Genomic DNA, 22,428 nt, shown 5'->3' on the forward strand with positions numbered 1-22,428 from the left:
TTTTTTTTTTAATTCGTGTGAACGTTTATTGTGTCGAAATCTAGATTTCGGACTTGCGTTCCTTTTACTGGTGAGGGGTCTACGGAAAACCATTTTTCCACATGAAGTCATCTATCTCATGGAAAATAGCTACAGGAATGTCGCCCCCTGTGGTAAAAAAAACGCTACTGCAAGCTACTTTTAGCTAGTTTCATCAGGGATTGTTTTCGTGATAAATGAGTGCACTTTTATATAATAATTGCTCCAATTTCTGCATTATGCAACATATTAATGACTGCAATGGTGTATTGATTTAAGAATGCAACAAAATGCAGCCATTAGTTAAACACAGGAACAACAGAATATCTCATTAGCGAGTGCATGTTGATAGATGCTATCGAACCTGCTAGCTGCTAACTTGCTTTGGTAAAAATGTTCTAGAAATAAAAATAAATTTTAGTGAACGGGACTCGATCTAGCAGTACGTTGTGTCATTTCCATATATACAAATTTCCATGTATGGCATTTGGCAGACACTCTTATCCAGCTCGACTTTTGCGGTTGGGATTGCTCAAAGGTCCAGCAACTTGGTGTTGCAGGGATCTGAACTCACAACCTCCAAAGCTTTAACCACATATGAAGAGAAACAGAATCTACATTTGCAGAATTTGGCAGAGCGTTTTATAATTCTCATTTTATAGATCGAAACAGTTGAAGGTTGAAGGCCTTGCTCACGGGTTTTAGACTCACAACCTTCCAACCAGAAACTAGCGATCACACCATCTAACCTCGATCTATTTCTTTTTTGTCTACAGCCGACCCTTTGGTGGGAAGCATCGCCACACAGTACCTGACCAACAGAGCAGAGCACGACAGGATAGCCAAACAGTGGACCAAGCGCTACGCCACATAGACCCTACCGTGCTTCTTCTTCAGAGCTCCATCCCTTCCCCACCCTCGTCCCCCCCTTCAACCCCACGACGAACTCTCCTTCATTTTCTTGTTGACTTGAACGCTTTTTTTTTATACAGTGTATGCATACTAAGAGCAAGCTGATCAGGATTGTACTGTTTTTTGTTTTTTTTTTTCCTCCCCGAATACACTGAATGTTGGCATGGTCATCAAAAGCTTTATTATTTGTAATGTTATATTGCTATTATGACCGTTCTGCTATTGTTTTTTTCCCCTCGGATGCGTGGACTGCGCTACGGATCCTGACGCTCAAGACAAAGTGATCACTGATTTTTTTTTTTTATGAAGCGGACATTCTTTCCCCACGTAAAGTTTTTTTTTTAATCTCAGCTCCCTGCTCTGTTAAGTTGTATATGTGGAACACTATGGCAGCGGCCTGTTTATTTCGGAATGCAGCCTGCAGCTCGCTCCCGCGCAGCCGACGGCAGCTCGTTGTAAAATGCACATTGTGAGAGAAAATCCGACTGATACTCTGTAAGTAACCGAGTGAATAAATGACGTGTTGAGCTGACACCTGTTTCCGGTGGTGGTATTTGTGAACATCTTCATCCTCGACATCACAAGCTTCATGTTCTGATTTTATTTAGAGCTCAGAATGTGCTCACAAAATCTGAGCCTGTGATTGGGTGTTAGAATAATGACCTTATTTGTTCATCACGTTGCAAAAGTTTTTCCGTTGTTTTTTTTTTTCTGAGGATGTGACCTCTCATAAGGTGTTTACAGACGCTATAATCTTTTCATAATGAAAATATGAGCAGTTTCTTCGCACGTGTTTGTGTTTGATAAAGAAATAAAAAAAAGTAGAGTGTATTAAGACCAAAACAGTCCTGATTCATCGAACTTCTTCAGCAATTTGAGCTACAGGAGCTTGTCTGTTGGATCGGACCACCCGGACCAGCCTTCGCTACTCACGTGCATCAATGAGCCTCGGCTGCACGTGACCCTGTCGCCGGTTCACCACTGTTCCTTCTTTGGAGCACTTTTGATAGACACTGACCACTGCAGACCAGGAACATCTCACAGGAGCTGCAGTGTTGGTTGGAGATGCTCTGACCCAGTCGTCTAGACGTCACATTTTGTCAAACTCGCTCAAAACCTTATGCTCCCCCATTTTTCCTGCTTCGAACACGTCAACTTTGAAATAAATCCACCCACTAACAGGTAGCATGATCATCAGTGTTCTTCACTTCACCACTCAGAATGTTACAAACTTATAATATTATGCCTGATCGGTGTAGCTACTGTAACTTGAGAAATGATAGGAAGGAACTTTCGATGGATGTTCTAGCCGGCTAGACGAGCGACGTATTGGTATATGTTCCACTTTCATGTTGTGTGTGTGTGTGACTAAAATAATTGTATACCGTGGAAAATTTATTTGAAGGTAAGGAAGAGCTACTGTTGATGTTGTGGGCATGTTGATATCACATCACATGCTGAGCCCGAGGTTTGAGAAGAAGGAAATTCCATAAAAGAGAGCATTTTTAGTTGTTTTCCTGGTTCGATTTTTCCTGGTAGGCCGCCTGGAATTTGTTTAATGGAACGCAGGATTCCTCCTGACATGGTGCATTTCAGAGGAACGTGCCTCTATACACCCAATCATCAGTGGAACTGTTTCAGAATGGCATTACACCTAGGATAGAGTCACAGCCTGACTCTCTATTCATTATCTTTCCAGACCAGACAGCCGGCTAAGTGCACGCTAGCACATTGGGATTACTTATAATAGTGCTCAGGGCCTCCCAGACGGTCTGCTTGTTTTTTTTTTTAAACCCTATCTCTCATAACGCAGGTATTGAGTAATAACGTGGAACGTCTGGCAAGCCCTAGGGACTGGATTGAGAACGAGTGACATTGAGCCGTGCACTTGGTCCGAGCCGTAAACAGGCCATGTCTGAACGTCTGGTGCACGCAATGCAAGCAGACAGTGAGACAGGCAGGAAGCAGATTGATTGACTACCCCCTTCACCAGTGTGTGTGTGTGTGTGTGTGTGTGTGTGTTGGTGTGGGTGTGTGTGGGTGTGCGTAACAGAGCGGAAAGCCCTTGACACCCATCCTGTTACAAATGCAAAGAACTTTGATGGTGGAGGGGAAGAATGAGTGGTGGCAGAATTATAGGTAAATAGGGCAAAAACAGTGGGAGGGAAAAAACCTGTACCAGCGTAGTCAGAGTGAGAAGATTCAGCACAGAGAAGAGAGTTATAAACCCCAAGTATGAATTCTATCCAATACATTGGAGATTTGCAGCACAAATCAGGTTCCTGAGGATTCTCCTGCTTTGTATGTGTTTATGCAAATAAGACGGTCTGAGAAGGACTGAAATTCCCTTTTTTGGTTTCATTTTTCTTGCATTTTATATTGAATGAACTCGAATACAAGCTCTATAATCTAACAAATGACAATAAATAATAAAGAAGGATCGCATTGTCAAGAAATGCACCCGATATGCCACTGCCAAATATGTGCCATCAATGCTATCAGGTTAGCTTGTGGATTGTGCCTCAGGGGGGGTCATAATGATGCAATGTGGCAGGATATCCCAGAACAAAACTTGGCTACCTCTGCCAGGAGGATACAGATTTTTTTTTCAAAGAATATAAACGATTTCTTCCAAATGAACCCAGAGGAAAATTGGGAGTATAACTGAAAAAGGAAGAACGTATGTACGCAAACACACCACGGCCCAAACCATACCGAGTTAAATATATATTTAAAAGTATGTGGACACGCGATCATTCTGAAGCACAAGGTCGTACATATTGTCTCTGATTGCCGTCATGATTCCCTTTATTGAACTAACAGCTCCAGGAAAACGTGATGGAGTGGAAGAGTGGAGTTTTTTTAACCCTAATAAACAGGAACACCAGCTGAACCCCAGACCTCCTCATTTTGGAATCAGAACGATCACAAATCCCCACAGTTAAACCTTAAAATCCATTGGAAAGCCCCCTAAGAAGAAACCTGAATTGGGATGTTCAACAAGCACATAGTCGGGTTTCCACAAACTTTTGGCTGTATAATAGATCAGAAATTCTTTCCCTTAGTACCAGTAGCTGGACCAGTTTGAGTAGCTCGGCCTGTGTTCTGGATGGGTAAAAGTTATAATTCGCTCCACTCTTCTGGGAAGGCGTTCCACTAGGTTTTGCTTAATGGTTGTAGGGATAACTAAGATACTGATGTGTGAGGAGGTCCGGGGTTTATTTGGCGTTCCAGTTCATCTTGAAGGTTTTCAGTTTGGTTGAGGAAATCGGGGCTTAATGCAGGATACTTCAAATCATCTACACAAAACTGCTGAAAACTTCATGGAGCCATGATCATCATGCATGATCTTTAAGTTCTAGTAAAACAGCTAATGGAGCCCTGTCTGTGTGTGTGTGTGTGTGTGTGAGTGTGTGTGTGAGAGAGAGAGAGAGAGAGAGAGAGAGAGAGAGAGAGAGAGAACAAGCTAATTGCCCTCCAAGCGTGTCTAATCACTTAAAAAAAAGGAAAGGAAATTCGAATGCAACGTCACAATATCAAAGGCGCCGCCGTGCACGTCGTAACGTGACATAAACGCCCCGGAAGCGTGTGTGGGGTTTTTTTTTTATTTGATTCAGCCCTAGCCCTGCTCGTGATACCGGAAAAAGACAGACAGACAGACAAACAGACCGACAGAAGGCCGGTCTCCTCGCTGCTGCGGGCTCGCGCCGGATCGCCACGGCACTTCCGCTCGGCGCGAGGGCGACTACAAGCACGCGCGTCCAGGCGGCGGAAGAGGCTCGCGCAGACACAAAGAAAGAAAGGTAGCGAGCTGAAGGACATTTAAAAAAAAAAAGGAGAGAAAGAGAAGAAATGGAGATCTGTTGGTTTTATATAGCGGAGAGTGTGTTTAATCGGAGGGACTGAGACTCCGGGCGGTCTGTTGTTGTTGGACAGGTCGCGTGCTTGAGCGCGAGACCCCGTGAAGGAGAAGCGCAGCGCTCGAACGCTTTCCGACTTTTAGCTTGTTTGTTTGTTTATATTGTTTATTTGCTTGTTTATTTGTCGAACCGGTGGAAGTTTGCTAAACTCGAGGACAGAAGAGGGGGAGGGGGAAGAGGGGGTGGGGTGCGAATCCTGAAAGCGAACCGAGCAGTTGTAGCTCTGCTGTGTGTGTGTGTGTGTGTGTGTGTGTGTGTGTGTGAGAGAGATACACACCAGCTTCGGTTCCAGAGTAAACTCAGGGTCAGTGGGTTAATCTCAGTTTATACTCATGGTTATGAAACCAATCACTGTCTCTGTCTGTCTCTCTGTCTGTGTCTCTCTGTCTGTCTCGCTCTTACTGTGTGTCTCTCTGTCTGTCTCGCTCTTACTGTGTCTCTCAGTCTGTCTCGCTCTTACTGTCTCTGTGGCTCTCTCTTAGTCTCTGTCTGCACCTCTGTTTTTCTGTGTCGCTCTCTCAAGGTGTTAATGGTCACCTCTTCCATCATGATGTTCTCCTCGATCTGCTCACTCTCCATCACACTGATCGACTTTTTCTCGTTTATAAATTTTTACCATCTTTCTCTTAAAGGTTGTGAGGATGTCGGACGAGGACTCGCGAGCCGGCTCTAGTTCCTCCTCTTCCTCCTCCTCCTCCTCTTCTTCACTGTCGCTGTCGTCTTCTTCCTCTGTCCATCAGCAGTCAGAGAAGGACACACCCAGCAAGAAACGAGAGAGCAAAGCCAGCATGAACAAGAACTCCAAACTCCTGTCAACCAGCGCCAAACGGTCAGTAGACCTGCTGCACACTTACACTCACACTTGAAGATCACTTAATCCTGGTGTTTTAATCCTGATACCGTCTGGAAGATATCCTGGTCTCGTACTCACACACACTTTAGAACATGCAAACAGGAACCACAGTTAAGGATTGACCTGGAGCTCAACGAGGTGTGATGCAACATCGTCCTCATCATGACAATGTTCCACCAACCTTCTGAAGAGGAAACGGAACGTTTCAGTGGTCCTCCTTTCCCCTAGAGAAGACGTAATGATGGTGGCTGAACAAATACAAACAAATTTGCCATCAAGTTCTGGCAGGTGGAAAAAGTCCGTCAGGATCTAAACCACGTATAGATTCCCGACTTCAGTGTTTGAGATCATGAGTTTGGCGTGTTGCAGGAACCTGATGCACAGATCTCTTCATTGTTACCTTTTTTTCTTTCTCTTTAGGATTCAGAAAGAACTCGCTGATATCATGTTGGATCCTCCACCAAACTGCAGGTAAGTGATGCTTATAAATACACACTAGAGATCATTAACCTGCTGTGTGTGTGTGTGTGTGTGTGTGTGTGTGTGTGTGTGTGTGTGTGTGTGAGAGAGAAAAGAGCCTGGTCTGGAGATCGTTTCAGATCCTTTTCTGATCTTGGACCATAAATGAAAGTTTGCAGTATCTGATTGTGTTGCTGCAGCTTCATCTGGGGGAAAAATAATCTGATTCAGATCATATTGTGGAGCTCCAGCTTTTTATCTGAGCGTTATACTGTGAGTGGATTACAGAAGGATTAACCTCTGGATGATGATGATGATGATGATGATTGGGTGTAGTATCCAGGACGTTCCCCTCCCCAATCTGAAGTGTATGATTGGAGGTTTTAGGTCTGAAGGTCATTGGGAGCTCGGTGTCCTGGTGATTTACTCTCCAAAATCACGTTTGTTCTCACATGAAATTAACAATGAGCTGGAGGAGGTGTGCATGAGTGTGATGGGTTTCCTGTTTTCTTGCTTGTGTGGTTGAAACCTGCCGTGCAGCGTCACGTGGGTCGTTCACATGCCAGACATCGTATAAAAAATACATTTCTGAAGGTCATTTATTTCCCTTCTTAATTCTGTTTTGAAGAATTGTCTTCACTTTATTTTTAACAAATTGAAACGAGCGCGAAATCAAAAGTTCAAAAGTATCGGGACAGCCGACTTTTACAGCCATATGTGGTTCCCTCCATCTTTGGATCTGGTAGCAGGGAAATTTCCCTTCACTTGAACTTGGAGACCAGCATGACCTTGCCCCCGTGCACAAATCCGACTCCATGAAGATCTGCTTTCCGTGGGGTTGGACTGAAAGATCTCCTGTTATAGATCTCCAACTCTATTGAGCACCTTTGTGAAGAATTGAAAAACCTTCTCACCTCACCTGGGTTCTTTTCTGAGTTTGATTCCTCTCGAAGTTCCTTCTTCATTAAATCTCTGGTAGTTTTAGGAAAAAAAGCATTTTTATATTCGTAACGAACTTCTGTGAATGCTATAATTTTATCCCCAATCGTGTGTGTGTGTGTGTGTGTTACATGAATTGCAAGTCTAGACAGGCTTTTATCTGCTCAGGGGGAGCCCCATTTTGTTCCTAAAATACAAAAACGCACTTAATATGAGAAGAATGAGCTCAGAATAGATTAGAATGTAGAAGTATAGAAAAGAAAAAGTATGCACAAGTTTTTGTATTGAAATATTTAATCTTTTTTTTTTTTTTTTGCACTTAAGCGATTGCACAGAAAAATAAATGCTGACTACGAGGAAACAAAATTGGTCAGGATCACAAGAAAATGAAGTTGTGATGAGGAGATAAAGTTACAATGCATGACCTCTCAGGGTTTTTTCTATCTGACATCTGAAACCAGCAACACGATGATCGCGCTCTTGTGCCGCGCAAAACGATCTATAAAATCTATTGTGGACTTGCAGCACGATACACATTTTTGTGGCGATAAACAAAATTTGTAAGAAGTAATATTAATAGGACTGCATGCACTTCTCTGATTGGACGATACTTTTTTGTTCTTTAGTGTTTTGATCATTGAGAAAATTAGAAATAAGATGTGTGTAGGTGCTGAGATCTGCTGCCTCAAGACTTTTTCCATCCTTCAGCTTGTCGTGACTCTGCAACTGCGTCGGTGTTTTTTGGAGCGTTCCAGCAGGTGGATCAATCCAGCACTTGAGTTTTAGAGTCGGGACCCGAGATGTTGCTGTGTGGGTTTTGCGTCGAGGTTTTCCCGGGTTCTGAACCCTGTATCTGTACCGTGTGAGCGGGTGGGTGGGTTAGTTGTTTAATTTAGCTCCGAGGTGGCAGTTAGTGGGTGGAGATTGTTTTTGAGCGTTAAATGCTGCATCTTGCAAGCTTTACCTCCGGTTCTGGTCTTTGATCACTGGTTTGTGGAAACGATTGGTTTCCTGTTTGAAATCTGGGCAATAAATTTCACTTGACTTTGCAAGTGAACTTCTGCCCCGTGTGTGTGTGTGTGTGTGTGTGTGTGTGTGTGTGTGTGTTTCAGCACACTGTCTGATTCACAAGTGTTTTGGGGTTTGTTACTTTCTTCCCCCGGTTGTGATGACACGTTTCCGCCTGCACAGGCGACGATTCGGATATTTTACTTTTCCTTTCTGCATTACGTTGCGGCATTTACCTTAATGTCATTACTCTGGTTGTTGGATGTTGAAATGTCTGCCACTTATATTTTGAGAAGCATTTAAGTAAATCGGTGGTTTCTGAGGCTGGTAATTTTAATACTAACTTAACTTATCCTGTGCAGCAGAGGTAGCTCTTGGATATGTTTATTGTTTTTTAGTAATGACACAAGCCCTATTCAGATGGGATTCAGTTTATATCTGGTCCTGTGGCCTCTTTTGCCTCCTCCATGACTTTATTTTCATCTGGACGTGTGGATTATTTTTCTCTAAGAAAATCGAGATAAATTACACGCCTCATCGAGGTGCTCCTGGTTCAAGGCGTCATCTGAGATGTTTGCCCACCACTAGTGGCTGTATTTAGTATCTCAACTTTAGGTATCGTGAACTCTCCACCTGGATTTCAAACCGGGTACAGAAAGAAAAAAACTGATGCTTCTTGTGCACTTGAACCTGATGGAATGGGGATTCTGAACATTCCTGACCCTGAATCATGGCATATTTAGACGCTTCACCTTCAAACCTACATCCTGGTCCAAGGTCCATGTTCCAACTATGATCCTCCCCTATTTTACATTTGCTCCCCTCTCTTCATCTCTCACTGTGTTCCCCCAGCTTTTCCCCTCGTGTGAATTTTGGCCGAACGGTGTATCTCAGACTTTTGGCATTCCCAACATTCCAGGGCCATGAGCAGAGTGCCGTGACCTTTTGCATCCTAACGCCACAGTGATTAAAGATGCATGTTGAAGCAGCAGCAGATGGCCAACACTGAACCGAAAGTCATGAGGGTGATGTTGGACTTAATCACCCCTTTTTAACCCCCCAAAGCATCAGTCTCCATTCCCTCGGTTTGTTCATTTTCAGGCTTTTCTTATCGTCCTGTTGCCTGACGTTGGCTCTGAAATTCCAGACGCGAGTTCACATGGACGTGTGTCAGTCCTGGGTGGGTGTTTGAACCCGAGTGTCTCGACGCTCCTGATGAAGCGTTCCTCGTCTGTGGAGACCTACTGGGAAATGTTCTTCATGTGTAAGAACTGAAGAACGTAGTTGTGTTTTGTTTTCGATGAAAGTATTCTCGACTATAAATAAAGCAGATTTGAAAGGTTCCTGTTTTGTGAGACGTGTGGCTGAAGTCAGTCTGCTCTTACTGAACATTTCTTTTCACACACTCGGGTGATGTCTGGCTTTTGAACCCTTATTCCTTTTAACGTTCCTTCATGATTCCTTGCTGGTTTTCCTTCTCTGGCATGTTCATTAGGAATTTGCATCCTTATTTCTGTTATAGTTTTCTGAGTTTGTATTTGGATTACTTCATTTGCACAAGCCGTGTGTGTGTGTGTGTGTGTGTGTGTGTGTGTGTGTGTGTTTCAGCACACTGTCTGATTCTAAGTGTTTTGGGGTTTGTTACTTTCTTCCCCGGTTGTGATTACACGTTTCCGCCTGCACAGGCGACGATTCGGATATTTTACTTTTCCTTTCTGCATTACGTTGCGGCATTTACCTTAACGTCATTACTCTGGTTGTTGGATGTTGAAATGTCTGCCACTTATATTTTGAGAAGCATTTAAGTAAATCGGTGGTTTCTGAGGCTGGTAATTTTAATACTAACTTAACTTATCCTGTGCAGCAGAGGTAGCTCTTGGATATGTTTATTGTTTTTTAGTAATGACACAAGCCCTATTCAGATGGGATTCAGTTTATATCTGGTCCTGTGGCCTCTTTTGCCTCTTTCATGACTTTTTCATCTGGACGTGTGGATTATTTTTCTCTAAGAAAATCGAGATAAATTACACGCCTCATCGAGGTGCTCCTGGTTCAAGGCGTCATCTGAGATGTTTGCCCACCACTAGTGGCTGTATTTAGTATCTCAACTTTAGGTATTGTGAACTCTCCACCTGGATTTCAAACCGGGTACAGAAAGAAAAAAACTGATGCTTCTTGTGCACTTGAACCTGATGGAATGGGGATTCTGAACATTCCTGACCCTGAATCATGGCATATTTAGACGCTTCACCTTCAAACCTACATCCTGGTCCAAGGTCCATGTTCCAACTATGATCCTCCCCCTATTTTACATTTGCTCCCCCTCTCTCTTCATCTCTCACTGTGTTCCCCCCCAGCTTTTCCCCTCGTGTGAATTTTGGCCGAACGGTGTATCTCAGACTTTTGGCATTCCCAACATTCCAGGGCCATGAGCAGAGTGCCGTGACCTTTTTTGCATCCTAACGCCACAGTGATTAAAGATGCATGTTGAAGCAGCAGCAGATGGCCAACACTGAACCGAAAGTCATGAGGGTGATGTTGGACTTAATCACCCCTTTTTAACCCCCCAAAGCATCAGTCTCCATTCCCTCGGTTTGTTCATTTTCAGGCTTTTCTTATCGTCCTGTTGCCTGACGTTGGCTCTGAAATTCCAGACGCGAGTTCACATGGACGTGTGTCAGTCCTGGGTGGGTGTTTGAACCCCGGAGTGTCTCGACGCTCCTGATGAAGCGTTCCTCGTCTGTGGAGACCTACTGGGAAATGTTCTTCATGTGTAAGAACTGAAGAACGTAGTTGTGTTTTGTTTTCGATGAAAGTATTCTCGACTATAAATAAAGCAGATTTGAAAGGTTCCTGTTTTGTGAGACGTGTGGCTGAAGTCAGTCTGCTCTTACTGAACATTTCTTTTCACACACTCGGGTGATGTCTGGCTTTTGAACCCTTATTCCTTTTAACGTTCCTTCATGATTCCTTGCTGGTTTTCCTTCTCTGGCATGTTCATTAGGAATTTGCATCCTTATTTCTGTTATAGTTTTCTGAGTTTGTATTTGGATTACTTCATTTGCACAAGCCGTGTGTGTGTGTGTTCTCAGAGGTGCTGTTTCTTTGGCAGATACAGTTTAGTGGTGTGATATAATCTGTGTGTTTGTGTGTGTGTGTGTGTGAGGACTTTGTGGTGAAAAACACGCCTTTGCTCAACTGAAGCATTAATTTTGGTCATGAGCAGAAACCTCAGGCTGCTTTTCACCGAGAGACGACTAATTTTATCGTTTGCACGTGGAACTGTGCGTGTGAGATTCTATATATGCATACACACACAAATATGTGCACATGTGTATATACAGTAACAGTCATGTTTTTCAAAATTCAAAGGTTTTCTGGTATTTTTACTATTTACAACATTAATACTGAAGAAGCCAAACTTTTGAATGAACACGCCTGGAATTACGTAATAAACAAAAACGTGTTCAACAACCCGGAATGTTTTAGTCCTGATTCTCCAAAGTAGCTCCATTTTAGCTTTGACACGTGGCCTTCAGTCAGCCGTATGAGGTCGTCACCTGGAATGGTTTTCATCAATCTTGAAGGAGTTCCCAGAAGTGTTGAGTGCTTGTCGACTGCTTTTCCTTCACTCTCTGGTCTCAATCATCAGTTAGATTCAGATGGGGTGATTGTGGAGGCCGGGTCACGTGATGCAGCACTTAATCACCGTCCTCCTTGAACAAAACAGCTCTTCTATAACCTAATGGCATATTAGAGGACGTTGTCCTGTTGGAACAAATGATCTTCCCACTAAGTGCAAACCAGATGGGATGTGCATGTCACTGCAAAATGCTGGTTAAGTGTGACCTCAATACTAACCAAATAACCAACAGTGTCATGAGCTAAGGACCTTCACATCATCACACCCTCTCCTCTATGCTTTACAGTGGTGAATCCTGCATTCGTCTGTTTGCTCTCTAACAAAGACACAGCGGTCGGAACCAAAAATCAAATTTAGATTAATCAGACTAAAGGACCGATTTCAACTGATCTCCATTCCTGGTGTTTCTTGCCCAAACATTCTCTTCTGCTTGTTCTTCTGAAGTAATGGATTCTTTGCTGCCATTTAACCACAAACCTCCTCTGATCATTGGATGTTGAAATATATCTGCCTCTTGAACTCTTGAAGTATTTATGTAAATCTGCGGTTTCTGAGGCTGGTAATTGTAATAAACGTATCCTCTGGTCCTCCTGAGAGCCTGTTTCAACATAGTGTTTGATGGATTTGGAGACTCAATGGAGCTACTTTGGACAATCTAAAATATAAAGTATATTTTGGGTTATTTAACACATTTTTTTGTGTACTACATAAACCTATATAAATAAATACATGTTCTTTCATAGTTTGGATTCTTCAGTACTGATGTACAATATAAAAAAATAATAGAAATAAAGCAAAGCCACGAAAGGAAAAGGTGTGTGTGTGTGTGTGTGTGTGTGTGTGTGTGTGTGTGTGTGTGGTGTCTCATGAACCGCATAATTATAAAAAAAAAAAAAGTTTCCTTGAATATTTGTGTATATTTAGGGAAATATGATTGTTTTGTTATGAGCGGTGATGATGCGTTCATATTTCACATTTCAATACGCTTCCCAAATCCAAACCGGTTTCCAGAACAGGTTTGTCAGTGCTCCAGGGCAAATCAGCAAATGGCAAGATGGATTATTTATTTATTTTATTAAAACTTTAAATGCTATACGGTTCCTCGTACCACTTACTATTTCCTTCGATTCGGTAGAAATGCTGAAACTGCAGGTCTTCAGGGTTTGTGCCGTAATTCTACAACTGTTACGAAGTCAAATATTGGACTGATTAGTCTATGTAGAGATCATTTAAATCTGTTGGACTCTGTATTAGGGGTGTGAACTTTGGTATATTTGAGTGTAATGCGTTTAAGGTTCTGATTCAGTGATTCTGTTATCAATTATTACAAATCACGTTACTAAAGCCTTTGTCCAGACTGACTTACATTTATCTCATTCATACAACTGAGCAGCTGTGGGGTTTAGGACCATGGTCAGTGGCCCACGATTGGTATCTTGGTGTGGCTGGGATTTAAACTTATGACCTTCTGATCCAAAATCCAATGTATTAACCACTAAACGCCCATGGTGGAGACTATCAATTATCCGTATACAAAAATTCCTCTTCCATAAATAGTAATAAATTTCATCTTCGGATGGATCTAATTGATTTCCTCTACAGAAAATAAACCTAATCAATGAATGTAAATACCACAAATCATTTCAAGTGGTTTGTCTTTTGTTTAAGTGCCGGTCCAAAAGGAGACAACATCTACGAGTGGAGGTCCACCATCCTGGGTCCTCCAGGCTCCGTGTATGAGGGAGGGGTCTTCTTCCTCGATATCTCCTTTACTCCAGACTACCCCTTCAAACCGCCCAAGGTGAGAAGGTTTCTGATGCATAAAATAAAAGCTGTAATTTTTGTGTTGGTTTTAATGATCTCATAAGACAGTAAGTGCCTTCATGCAGGTCTTCACACAGACACACGCGTGTGTGTGTGTGTGTGTGTGTGTGTGGGGTTTTGTATTGTATTGCGTTCGAGTGCAGGTCCGTTGTGCATCTTTCTGCCAAATTGCAAACCAACACCAGAAATCGTGCTGCTCACCGCTGATGGTTTACAAAGATACGATTACAGGAAGTGGAGAAAACCTGCAGTATTCAAGCCCATGTGTGAACAAGCTTCTCGCTCAGAGGAGCAAATTGGTGCTGTTATGCCAAAAAGTGTTTATTCCTCTAATATTCCAATGACTGAGGTGTTATCTTTTTATCATAAGTGTTTATGACGCACCGAATGTGCTGTAATGCCAATTCAGTGTTAAGCTGCCTCGTAGATTACAGGAAAAACATCAGAAGAACCAAAAATAGCAGTGTTGAATTTACACCATGAGGTCACTGGATATTTTGGTGGACGTTATTGTGCTGTTTTGTAGACCTGCTTATTTGTAGCCAGTTGGCAGAGGAATCTCACTCAGGACATGTTTCCTTGCACACCTTTTCACATTTTCCCACTTTGCTGATAAGTTTGTGTGTTTCTAAATCAGGGATGGACCATGTTTTTGAAGCAGATCTGCAGTTACCTCCATATGAAGATTGAACATTTTAGTTAGTTAGTTTTACTATCCTAATGTGGACGCCTGATGTCTCCAAATTTTATATATTTGTAAATACAATAAAATATAAACGTTAGTTTGACACCTACTGATCACACACTTGTGCTTGTTGAACATCTCATTTCAGGTTTATTTCCCTTTTCACTACTATAATAAGCTCCATCCTTCTAGAAAAGCTTTCCACTCGATTTTAATGCATTAGTGATCATTTATCTACAAGAGCATTAATAAAATGATCAGACAGAGTAACAGTTCATTCTGAAGGTATTCAGTGGGTTTAATGAGGTCTGGGATCCATGCAGGACATATTTCACCTCACATCAACAGCGACATTTTCAGAGCTCGCTTTGAGTACAGGAGCATCATCATGCTGGAACACTGCTTATGTTCTGTGGTGGTCAGGTGTCCACAAACTTTTGGTGATATATCGTGTAAATACAGGAGCCTCTTTGCTAACATTGAGGTGTGTCTGGTCTTCTCCCAGGTGACATTTCGTACCAGAATCTACCACTGCAACATCAACAGTCAGGGCGTGATCTGCTTGGACATTCTGAAGGACAACTGGAGTCCAGCGCTCACCATCTCCAAGGTGCTGCTGTCCATCTGCTCTCTCCTTACAGACTGCAACCCTGGTGAGATTCCTAATAATGATATCTTAATGTTTGTGTGTGTCTGTGGCTGGTGTGTGTTTGTATGCTTCAGCTACAGAAATGTGTAGAATCTACGTACAGATCTCAGTTTTTTCGGGGGGGATGGATTTGTGGAGATCCATGATAAAGGTGAAACCCAATCCTAGTAACCTTGATGAAACCAAATACTAAGAGTAGTAACTCTTTCTGAGGGGTTAGGAGCTTAGTGGTTGATGCATTGGACTTTGGATCTGAAGGTCATGAGAGTAAATCCGAGCAACACCAAGCTGCCACTCCTGGGCCCCTGTCCAAGGTCCTTAATCCTATAATTGCTCATTTGTATAAATGATATAAATGTAAGTCACTCTGGATACTGGGCGTCTTCCAAATACCACAAATGTAAAACACCTCATGTGGTCTTGTGCTGAAGTTGCAGCATTGTCTGTATGCTGGAGCTCAGCCCATACAAGACCTAGACTATAGCAGACTCCAAAGTTCTGGCAGTTACAGGTGTGAGCATTTATCCAGCTGTTTAATGCTCATGTATGCTACTGCACACAATTTCATTTTCTTTATCAGGATTACTTGTGAATATAGACTATATAAACAAAAGTGTTTGGACACCTGACCATCCCTTTCCGCATGTAGTCCCCATTTGCAGTTCTAATAACCTCCACTCTTCTGGTAAGATGTTCAAATAGATTTTGGGTACATTTATGATCATTTAGTTCACATTCAACAAATAGGGTTCAGAGCTTAATTGCAGGAGATCTTCCACTCCACTTCATATCTTCATTGAGCTGGCTTTGTGCGCAGGAGAGCATGGTCCTGCTGGAATATGTTTGTACCGCAACCAAAGCAGTCCTGTCAAAGTTTGTGGAACAACCACATCTGGGTGGAAAAGTCAGGTGTCCCAATACTTTTGGTGTATAGTGTATTTAATAGTCGCACTGTTTTCTAATTCTTTGTTTTAATCCCACTGTGCTCTTTCTCTCTCTTTTAAGCCGACCCTCTGGTAGGAAGCATCGCCACTCAGTACACCAACAACAGACCGGAGCATGACAGGATAGCGAAACAGTGGACGAAGCGCTACGCCACATAATCGCCCCAGCGAGGAACCAGTGCCTCGGGCTCTTGGGGTGGGGGTTCAGAGGATGGGTGGGATGGGGTTGATGGGAACGGGTTCGGCTGTAGGATGGAGTATCCATGGAGTGTTTTACGATGGAATTCACGTCTTTATGTCCATAATATCATTTGGCTCATGTAGACTTCTACTCTGGCAATAACTGATCTTAACACGTCTTCCTTTTATTGATTTATTTTTTTTAAGTTTATTTTTATTTCACACTCTTGTAAATTGATTTGATTTTAGCAAAGGCTTCAGAAGGGCCTGGTCCTGAGTGCGTGTAAAAATCCGACGTCTGGGTACAACACTTGACTGTACAAACGTATTTCTTTTCCCTCTGCTTATTAAAGTTCCTTTCGATGTTCTCTCAGTGTCTCTATCGGCAGCGAGCGCTCGGAGTCACGTAACCAAACAGGCCACAAACGCATTAATGGAGGAGAGAAAACGATGCGCTTGCGTTTCTCTGGTTGAGTAACATAGCTGTGATAGTTTCACCCACAAGGTCCTGTGGTCTTATTATACCATAAATGATTTAAAGCATCAGCTGTGATTTATTCAGTTACCCCCCCAAATCCACTATTATCAAATATTAGTGCAGTTATTGCTACTTTTTTATTTTAATTCATTTTTGCACAGCAGTAGAAATCAATGTAATTTTGCCATTTTTGTTTTTTTGTTTAAGGTTATGGAAGCCTGTTGCTGCCACTGAATAAAAAAAATATGTAAAAGTTTGTGCCTTTTTTTATTTTTATTTATTCAGTGGTGGAAACGTGCTTCCACAGGAAACAGCTTGAATTTGTGATTCCTCCAATAAAATTAATATCTCAGTGAAACCATGCTGAAAATAATCCTCTATAATCTTTTCTATGTTGATTGGCTATAAAATATGCAACCCTACAGTCGATTAATTACTTTAAGGTAAATCTACTCTGTATAACAAGTGTCTAGACATCTAACCGTATGATTTCTGAACATCTGATTCCACACTAATTCTCCATTTGTTCTTGTAATGACGTCCAGTCTTCTGATAAGATGTTCCACTAATTACTGATTGTAGGTGAGAAGGTCTGGGGAGCAGTCAGTGTTTACGTTCAGCCCAAAAGTGTGCAATAGGATTAATAGCAGGAGATCTTCCAACTCATGGAAAGCAGAACTGGTTCTAGGTGCAGGTTTGGGTCTCGGGCGTGACGTCTGATAGTTATGCCTCCATACCGGAAGAACCAGATATGGCTGAGGAAGTCAGGTGTCCCAAAAAATTTTCACTACACTCAACCTCATAGAATGTACTTGTGGTGTTGTGGATATCGGTGTTGAAGCATTCAGACCGATCGGACCGATACGAGACACCAGTGTCCCTAATGATTTGGTTTCTTTGCACTGAGGAATCACATAAAGCTTTTTAAATATAATTAACCTTCTAAAACGGTTTATTACAGCTCACATTTATTATTCTACCTGTTCACGTCACACACAAGTGCCAAAGCTGTTCAGTACAAAGTGATTAATATAAACCTTTACACACACACACACACACACACACAGCTTCACCGTGACATTTCCGGTTAATAAAATACCTTTATTATTGCCTCTTGCTACAAAACATAACCCGAAGCTGTTCCTCTTGATTCCCCGGGGCTGAACTGCCACATGTTCGGTGAAGCTCCGTTTGAGAGGGACTGAAAACCGAAGCGCTCGAGGCAGACACCCGGCTGCCTATTACAGCTTATTGTACTGTTGTGGAAGCATCATGGATTCATAGATTGCTATTATTTTCTATACGGAACTGCTACAATCATCCACTCATACTTTACATTACTCAAATCTAAACCACTCGAGTGTGTTCATGGTGGTCTTTGGCTGATCCTCATTTTTTTCCCCTCCCGGAAACAAAAAAACATTTTGCAGGACCTCGAGATGTTTCAGATGTCGTTGGACGGTGTTCCTTTGCTCTTCCGGCCGGGCAGCGGGAACGCCGATTTGCTCTGAGGCTGCGTGAGGCGGCTGGTGAGCGTGGTGAAGGGTTCGATCAGAGAGCTGCGCTCGGTCACGCTCACCTCCCACAGCTTCACTTTCTCAGCCCGAGCCCACTGCTGAGCCACTTCCTGCTCCACCTGACGTCTCTCGCGCAGGTCCGACTTGTTCCCCAGAACGATCACCATCACCTGGCAGAGTCACAGACAAGAAACGTGTCCTGATCATCAGGAACTTCATGAAATGCAAACGACTGCATTTTCCAAACAGCTACGTTCTGTATTAATGACTTACTTTTTATCCATTTATTGTTAAATCAATTACACACACACGCACACAAACACAACATCCTCAGAGCTGAAGACTTTCCCGTGGTGGAAAACTTACTTATGCCAAACACCGGCATTGGAGACTCCGTCCATTAATACCTTTCTACTATAAATGCCTTTTTTTTTATCCATTTATAGTTACATTAAATGCTGATCTAAAACATTTTCCTTTCCAGTTTTTTTCCCCGCAGCTTATCGTGTTACACGCAAACAGCAAAACACAACCCCTCCAATCTAAAGACAAAAAAATTCCCACTACAAAGTTGACACTGGAGACTCCTTCCTTAAAAAAAAAATAAACTTTTTGGATTATGTGGCGTCTGCAATTGAAGTATTCATTACTACAGATACAATAACGTTAGAATGAGAGCACTAATATAAACAGCTGGAACATCTGTCTGAATCGTGCTCAACTCAGATTGGGGAATTGCGAATTCGGTGCTTTTTGAACATCTCATTCCACATTTAGTCTCCAGTTCCCTTTTATTATAACCTCCACTGTTGTGGGAAGATGTTCCACTAGATTTCAAAGTGTGCTCGTGTTCAGAAAGCACATTCGAATCCTATGCTCGGGTGTCCACAAGTTTTTGGACATATAGTTAATTTTATATAATGTATGAAATGATTGTATGGAAATCTGCAATAAATACATTTCGATCTAGAAATGAGATTTTTGGAACAAAAATATAAAAAGACAAAAACAGCAGTTTTGTATTGTACCTCTTTCTTGTCCCTGGATTTGTCGATTTCCTTTTTCAGGACGTCAACTTTCTTGAAGGACTCCATGCTGTCGACGCTGTAGACCAAGACAAAGCCGTCGGCCACAGAGTAGTAGTGTTTGGGAAGCTCCTGGCCGTCGTGGAGCCCCCTGGTGTCGTATAGACGTAACTGTTCTCTCACACCACGGTCCGTCTCGACCGAGGCCACGTAGATGTCTTCCTGGGTTTCATTTGTTTCAGCACCTAAACAGCAACATGTAAAATACACACAGACACACACAGACACAAAACGTATGAGGTGATGCCTTCAAAATAGTCCCCTTACACAGCAATACAGTGCTCCCAGCGTTCTTCTGGAATGTGTCCTGGAGAAGGTGGTAGCTCAGTGGGTAAGGTATTGGACTCTGGATCAGAAGGTCACAAGCTGCTGGGCCCTTGAGCAAGGTCCCTAACCCTCAACTGCTCAGTTGTAAGTCGCTCTGAATGATCCCACAACGGTGTCAAAAGTGCGAGGTGGATCTTAATCTTTGGGAGAGGGTGCAGTTGTGAAGGAGCCAAATCTGGCGAGTAGGATGTGTGCGGAAATGGGATCATGTGGATGGTTCTCAGGAGATCATCGTGCATGAGTTGCCGCACGTTTTCTGTGGTTGAGCTCGTGGAAGGTCCTCCTGATCTCTTGTTGTCTTCCGGCGATGTTCTTCCGCTCTTGAAAACACCTCAGACGTCTCGGCTCAGCGTCGCCGTATATGTCATGTCAAACGTCTCTGTGACAGATTTGCCCATGTTCACGCAGAATTTCACGTTTGTGATGGTGAAGCACAGAACAGTTACACTATTAGTCTCCGGACTTTTTAAAACCACGTTACGATCTGAATCTCTACCGTGTTTTCTGGTTGCTTTGTAACAACGTCGAGGTTTCAGTAAACCACGAAGCCTTGGAGTCTCAGAGCGTGTACACGTGGGATGATATGTACAGGAATAAATACACTTTCTGAGTGTGTGTGTGTGTGTGTGTGTGTGTGTGTGAGAGAACTTCAGGACTGACCAGCTGTATGGTTCCCATACAGTAACTGCTCGAGGATCGCCGTTTTCCCGACAGATGTCAAGCCACAGACCACCACCTTACAGCCTTTACCCATAATGCCCTTGAAGATGCCCTACAAAGACACAGATAAGACAGCAAAACATCTCAAAGTCCCATAAATTGATTATGTATTTCAACGGATTTTCTTTTCAAACAGGAAGTACATTACAGGAAGTGACAACATGGTGTCCAAACCAACCTTACAGTTTAGTGAACTCACTGGAACAGAAAGGGTTTTTTCCTCTCAACACTGTTCTAGCTGACGAGATTAGAAGTTATGCACATTTCTGATTCAAGGTCGAATATTACCGGATAGACGAGGTCGAATAACACGGGGAGACACGAACCCAGAGGCTTCTGATACGTCTGAAAACCAGTGCTGATGGAGTGATGGAGAAGTTTTCTGGTGCACAAATTCCACCTCCTCTTTAAAATAAACCTGCGTGACAGTTTTAAAAAAGGAGGAGGAAGGCACGCACTTTTTCAGCATGATAATAACCCCTACATGTTCCATTTATAGTCTTTAGATTGGATTTAATTAGACAGCTCTAAAACCAGCTCAAAACCTTCAAGCGACATAGACACCAAAAAATCTCCAGGAAATCAACTGTTTATGATCAAAACAAACTTTCCTACTCCATTAGAAACTGATAATAAACAGCACGAATGATGCAGGTACATGTAAGTGATTTGGCTCTGGTTTTTTTTCGTTGTAATGGCTTTCTGTAGCGCTGAAGAAGCTTCCTGATCCGAAAAAATGATTATACTGTTTAGAGAAATCAGTGTGTTTAGTAGCAGTGTTAAAGATCCAGGTGGGTATTAGCTCTCATCCTGTTAAAGACTTTAAACCACTTTAAACATGAACACAAACCCATTTACCAGAAATAAAATTAATATTAATAATAATAAAGAGAACCAGACAGATAAATAAAGAGATGGGTTAATAAACAAATGAATAGGCAAACAGAAATACAAATAAAATAATTAATAGACAGATAAACAGACAGAGAGATGAACAGACAGACAGACAGATGAAGAGACAGGTAGACCGACAGACAGATGAATAGACAGACAGACAGACTGACAGATAGACAGATGAATAGACAGACAGACAGACAGACAGACAGACAGACAGACAGATGAAGGGACAGGTAGACCGACAGACAGATGAATAGACAGACAAATAGACAGATGAATAGACAGCCAGCCAGACAGACAGACTGACAGACTGACAGATAGACAGATGAATAGACAGACAGACAGACAGATGAATAGACAGCCAGCCAGACAGACAGACTGACAGACAGATGAATAGACAGACAGACAGACTGACAGACAGATGAATAGACAGACAGACAGACAGACAGACAGACTGACAGACTGACAGATGAAGGGACAGGTAGACTGACAGACAGATGAATAAACAGACAAATAGACAGATGAATAGACAGCCAGCCAGACAGACGGACGAATAGACAGACAGACAGACAGACAGACAGATGAAGAGACAGATAGACAGACAGACAGATGAAGATACAGGTAGACAGACAGACAGATGAATAGACAGTTAAACAGATAGAGATATTAATTGAAAATTATTATTAAACAGGTAAATAGACAGAAAATGAATGAATGATCAGTGTTTTGAAACAAACAAAAACAAATCCCAGAATTCTTTCCTGCAGCCTGAAGGTCAAAGAAGCTGAACAGAAAGCAGCTCGAGTTTAATGCCCTAAATTATATCCACATTTTAAAATCACATTTTGTATTTTTTATCTGGATTTCACAATAATTTATATATTTTATAAATACCCCATACAGTTATTTTACTGAAATAAAAATAAAACTCAAGATCAAGCAAGAGCTTTTCTATGTTTTTTCTAGTTGCAGTGTTCATCAGTGTGTGAGGATTAAATGCGCTTTTGGAGTAATAAAGTATCAGAACTGAACCCAAATTCATGCTTTTATATGATTTATGAGCGACACAACACTGATTTAGAGCAAATATTTGAATTATTCTTTAAATGAACGCACAATAAAGCCGAAAAGTCGCATTCGGGCAAAACCAAACCTTTATTATTATTATTATTATTATTATTATTATTATTATTATTATTATTATTATAACACGATAAAGGGAGCGAGCCTACCTTCAGCACAGTGATGACGTCAATCGTGTGCGACGCTCAAGCGATCTGTTAATGCTAGTGATTTTATATAATATGTATCATCAGAATTGACTTCCGTTGTATCTTTTTATGATCACGAACATTCCCGAACACACCCTT

At 42.1% G+C, this 22,428-nt stretch overlaps 3 protein-coding genes across 9 annotated transcripts in view; 2 read left to right on the forward strand and 1 right to left on the reverse strand.

Moving 5' to 3' along the window:
* Positions 1 to 1,462, forward strand: part of LOC124381941 (ubiquitin-conjugating enzyme E2 E1) — a 32,493-nt gene extending 31,031 nt beyond the window's left edge. For both annotated transcript variants that reach the window (XM_046843912.1, XM_046843913.1), the window contains one exon: positions 795 to 1,462. In XM_046843912.1, coding sequence (XP_046699868.1) covers positions 795 to 892 — 98 coding nt within the window. In that variant the 3' untranslated portion in view covers positions 893 to 1,462. The remainder of the gene's footprint in view (positions 1 to 794) is intronic.
* Positions 1,463 to 4,464: 3,002 nt separating this feature from the next.
* Positions 4,465 to 16,402, forward strand: LOC124381942 (ubiquitin-conjugating enzyme E2 E1-like). Its single transcript, XM_046843914.1, has 6 exons — positions 4,465 to 4,733; positions 5,483 to 5,679; positions 6,124 to 6,174; positions 13,421 to 13,553; positions 14,767 to 14,914; positions 15,916 to 16,402. The coding sequence occupies exons 2-6, from the start codon at positions 5,492 to 5,494 to the stop codon at positions 16,011 to 16,013; spliced, it is 618 nt and encodes a 205-aa protein (XP_046699870.1). The 5' UTR covers positions 4,465 to 4,733; positions 5,483 to 5,491; the 3' UTR covers positions 16,014 to 16,402.
* Positions 16,403 to 17,433: 1,031 nt separating this feature from the next.
* nkiras1 (NFKB inhibitor interacting Ras-like 1) lies at positions 17,434 to 22,428 on the reverse strand. Of its 6 annotated transcripts, none has more exons than XM_046843922.1 (5): positions 22,291 to 22,420; positions 20,488 to 20,579; positions 20,102 to 20,213; positions 19,058 to 19,299; positions 17,434 to 18,199 (listed from the first exon to the last, which is right to left on the reverse strand). In XM_046843922.1, the coding sequence occupies exons 3-5, from the start codon at positions 20,193 to 20,195 to the stop codon at positions 17,957 to 17,959; spliced, it is 579 nt and encodes a 192-aa protein (XP_046699878.1). In that variant the 5' UTR covers positions 20,196 to 20,213; positions 20,488 to 20,579; positions 22,291 to 22,420; the 3' UTR covers positions 17,434 to 17,956. The 6 variants fall into 6 exon arrangements, with proteins under 6 accessions (XP_046699878.1, XP_046699874.1, XP_046699875.1 ...); XM_046843918.1 differs by having other exon boundaries at positions 20,450 to 20,579; XM_046843919.1 differs by having other exon boundaries at positions 20,361 to 20,579.

This window comes from Silurus meridionalis, chromosome 29, assembly GCF_014805685.1.
Source record: "Silurus meridionalis isolate SWU-2019-XX chromosome 29, ASM1480568v1, whole genome shotgun sequence".
Classification (NCBI taxonomy): domain Eukaryota; kingdom Metazoa; phylum Chordata; class Actinopteri; order Siluriformes; family Siluridae; genus Silurus; species Silurus meridionalis.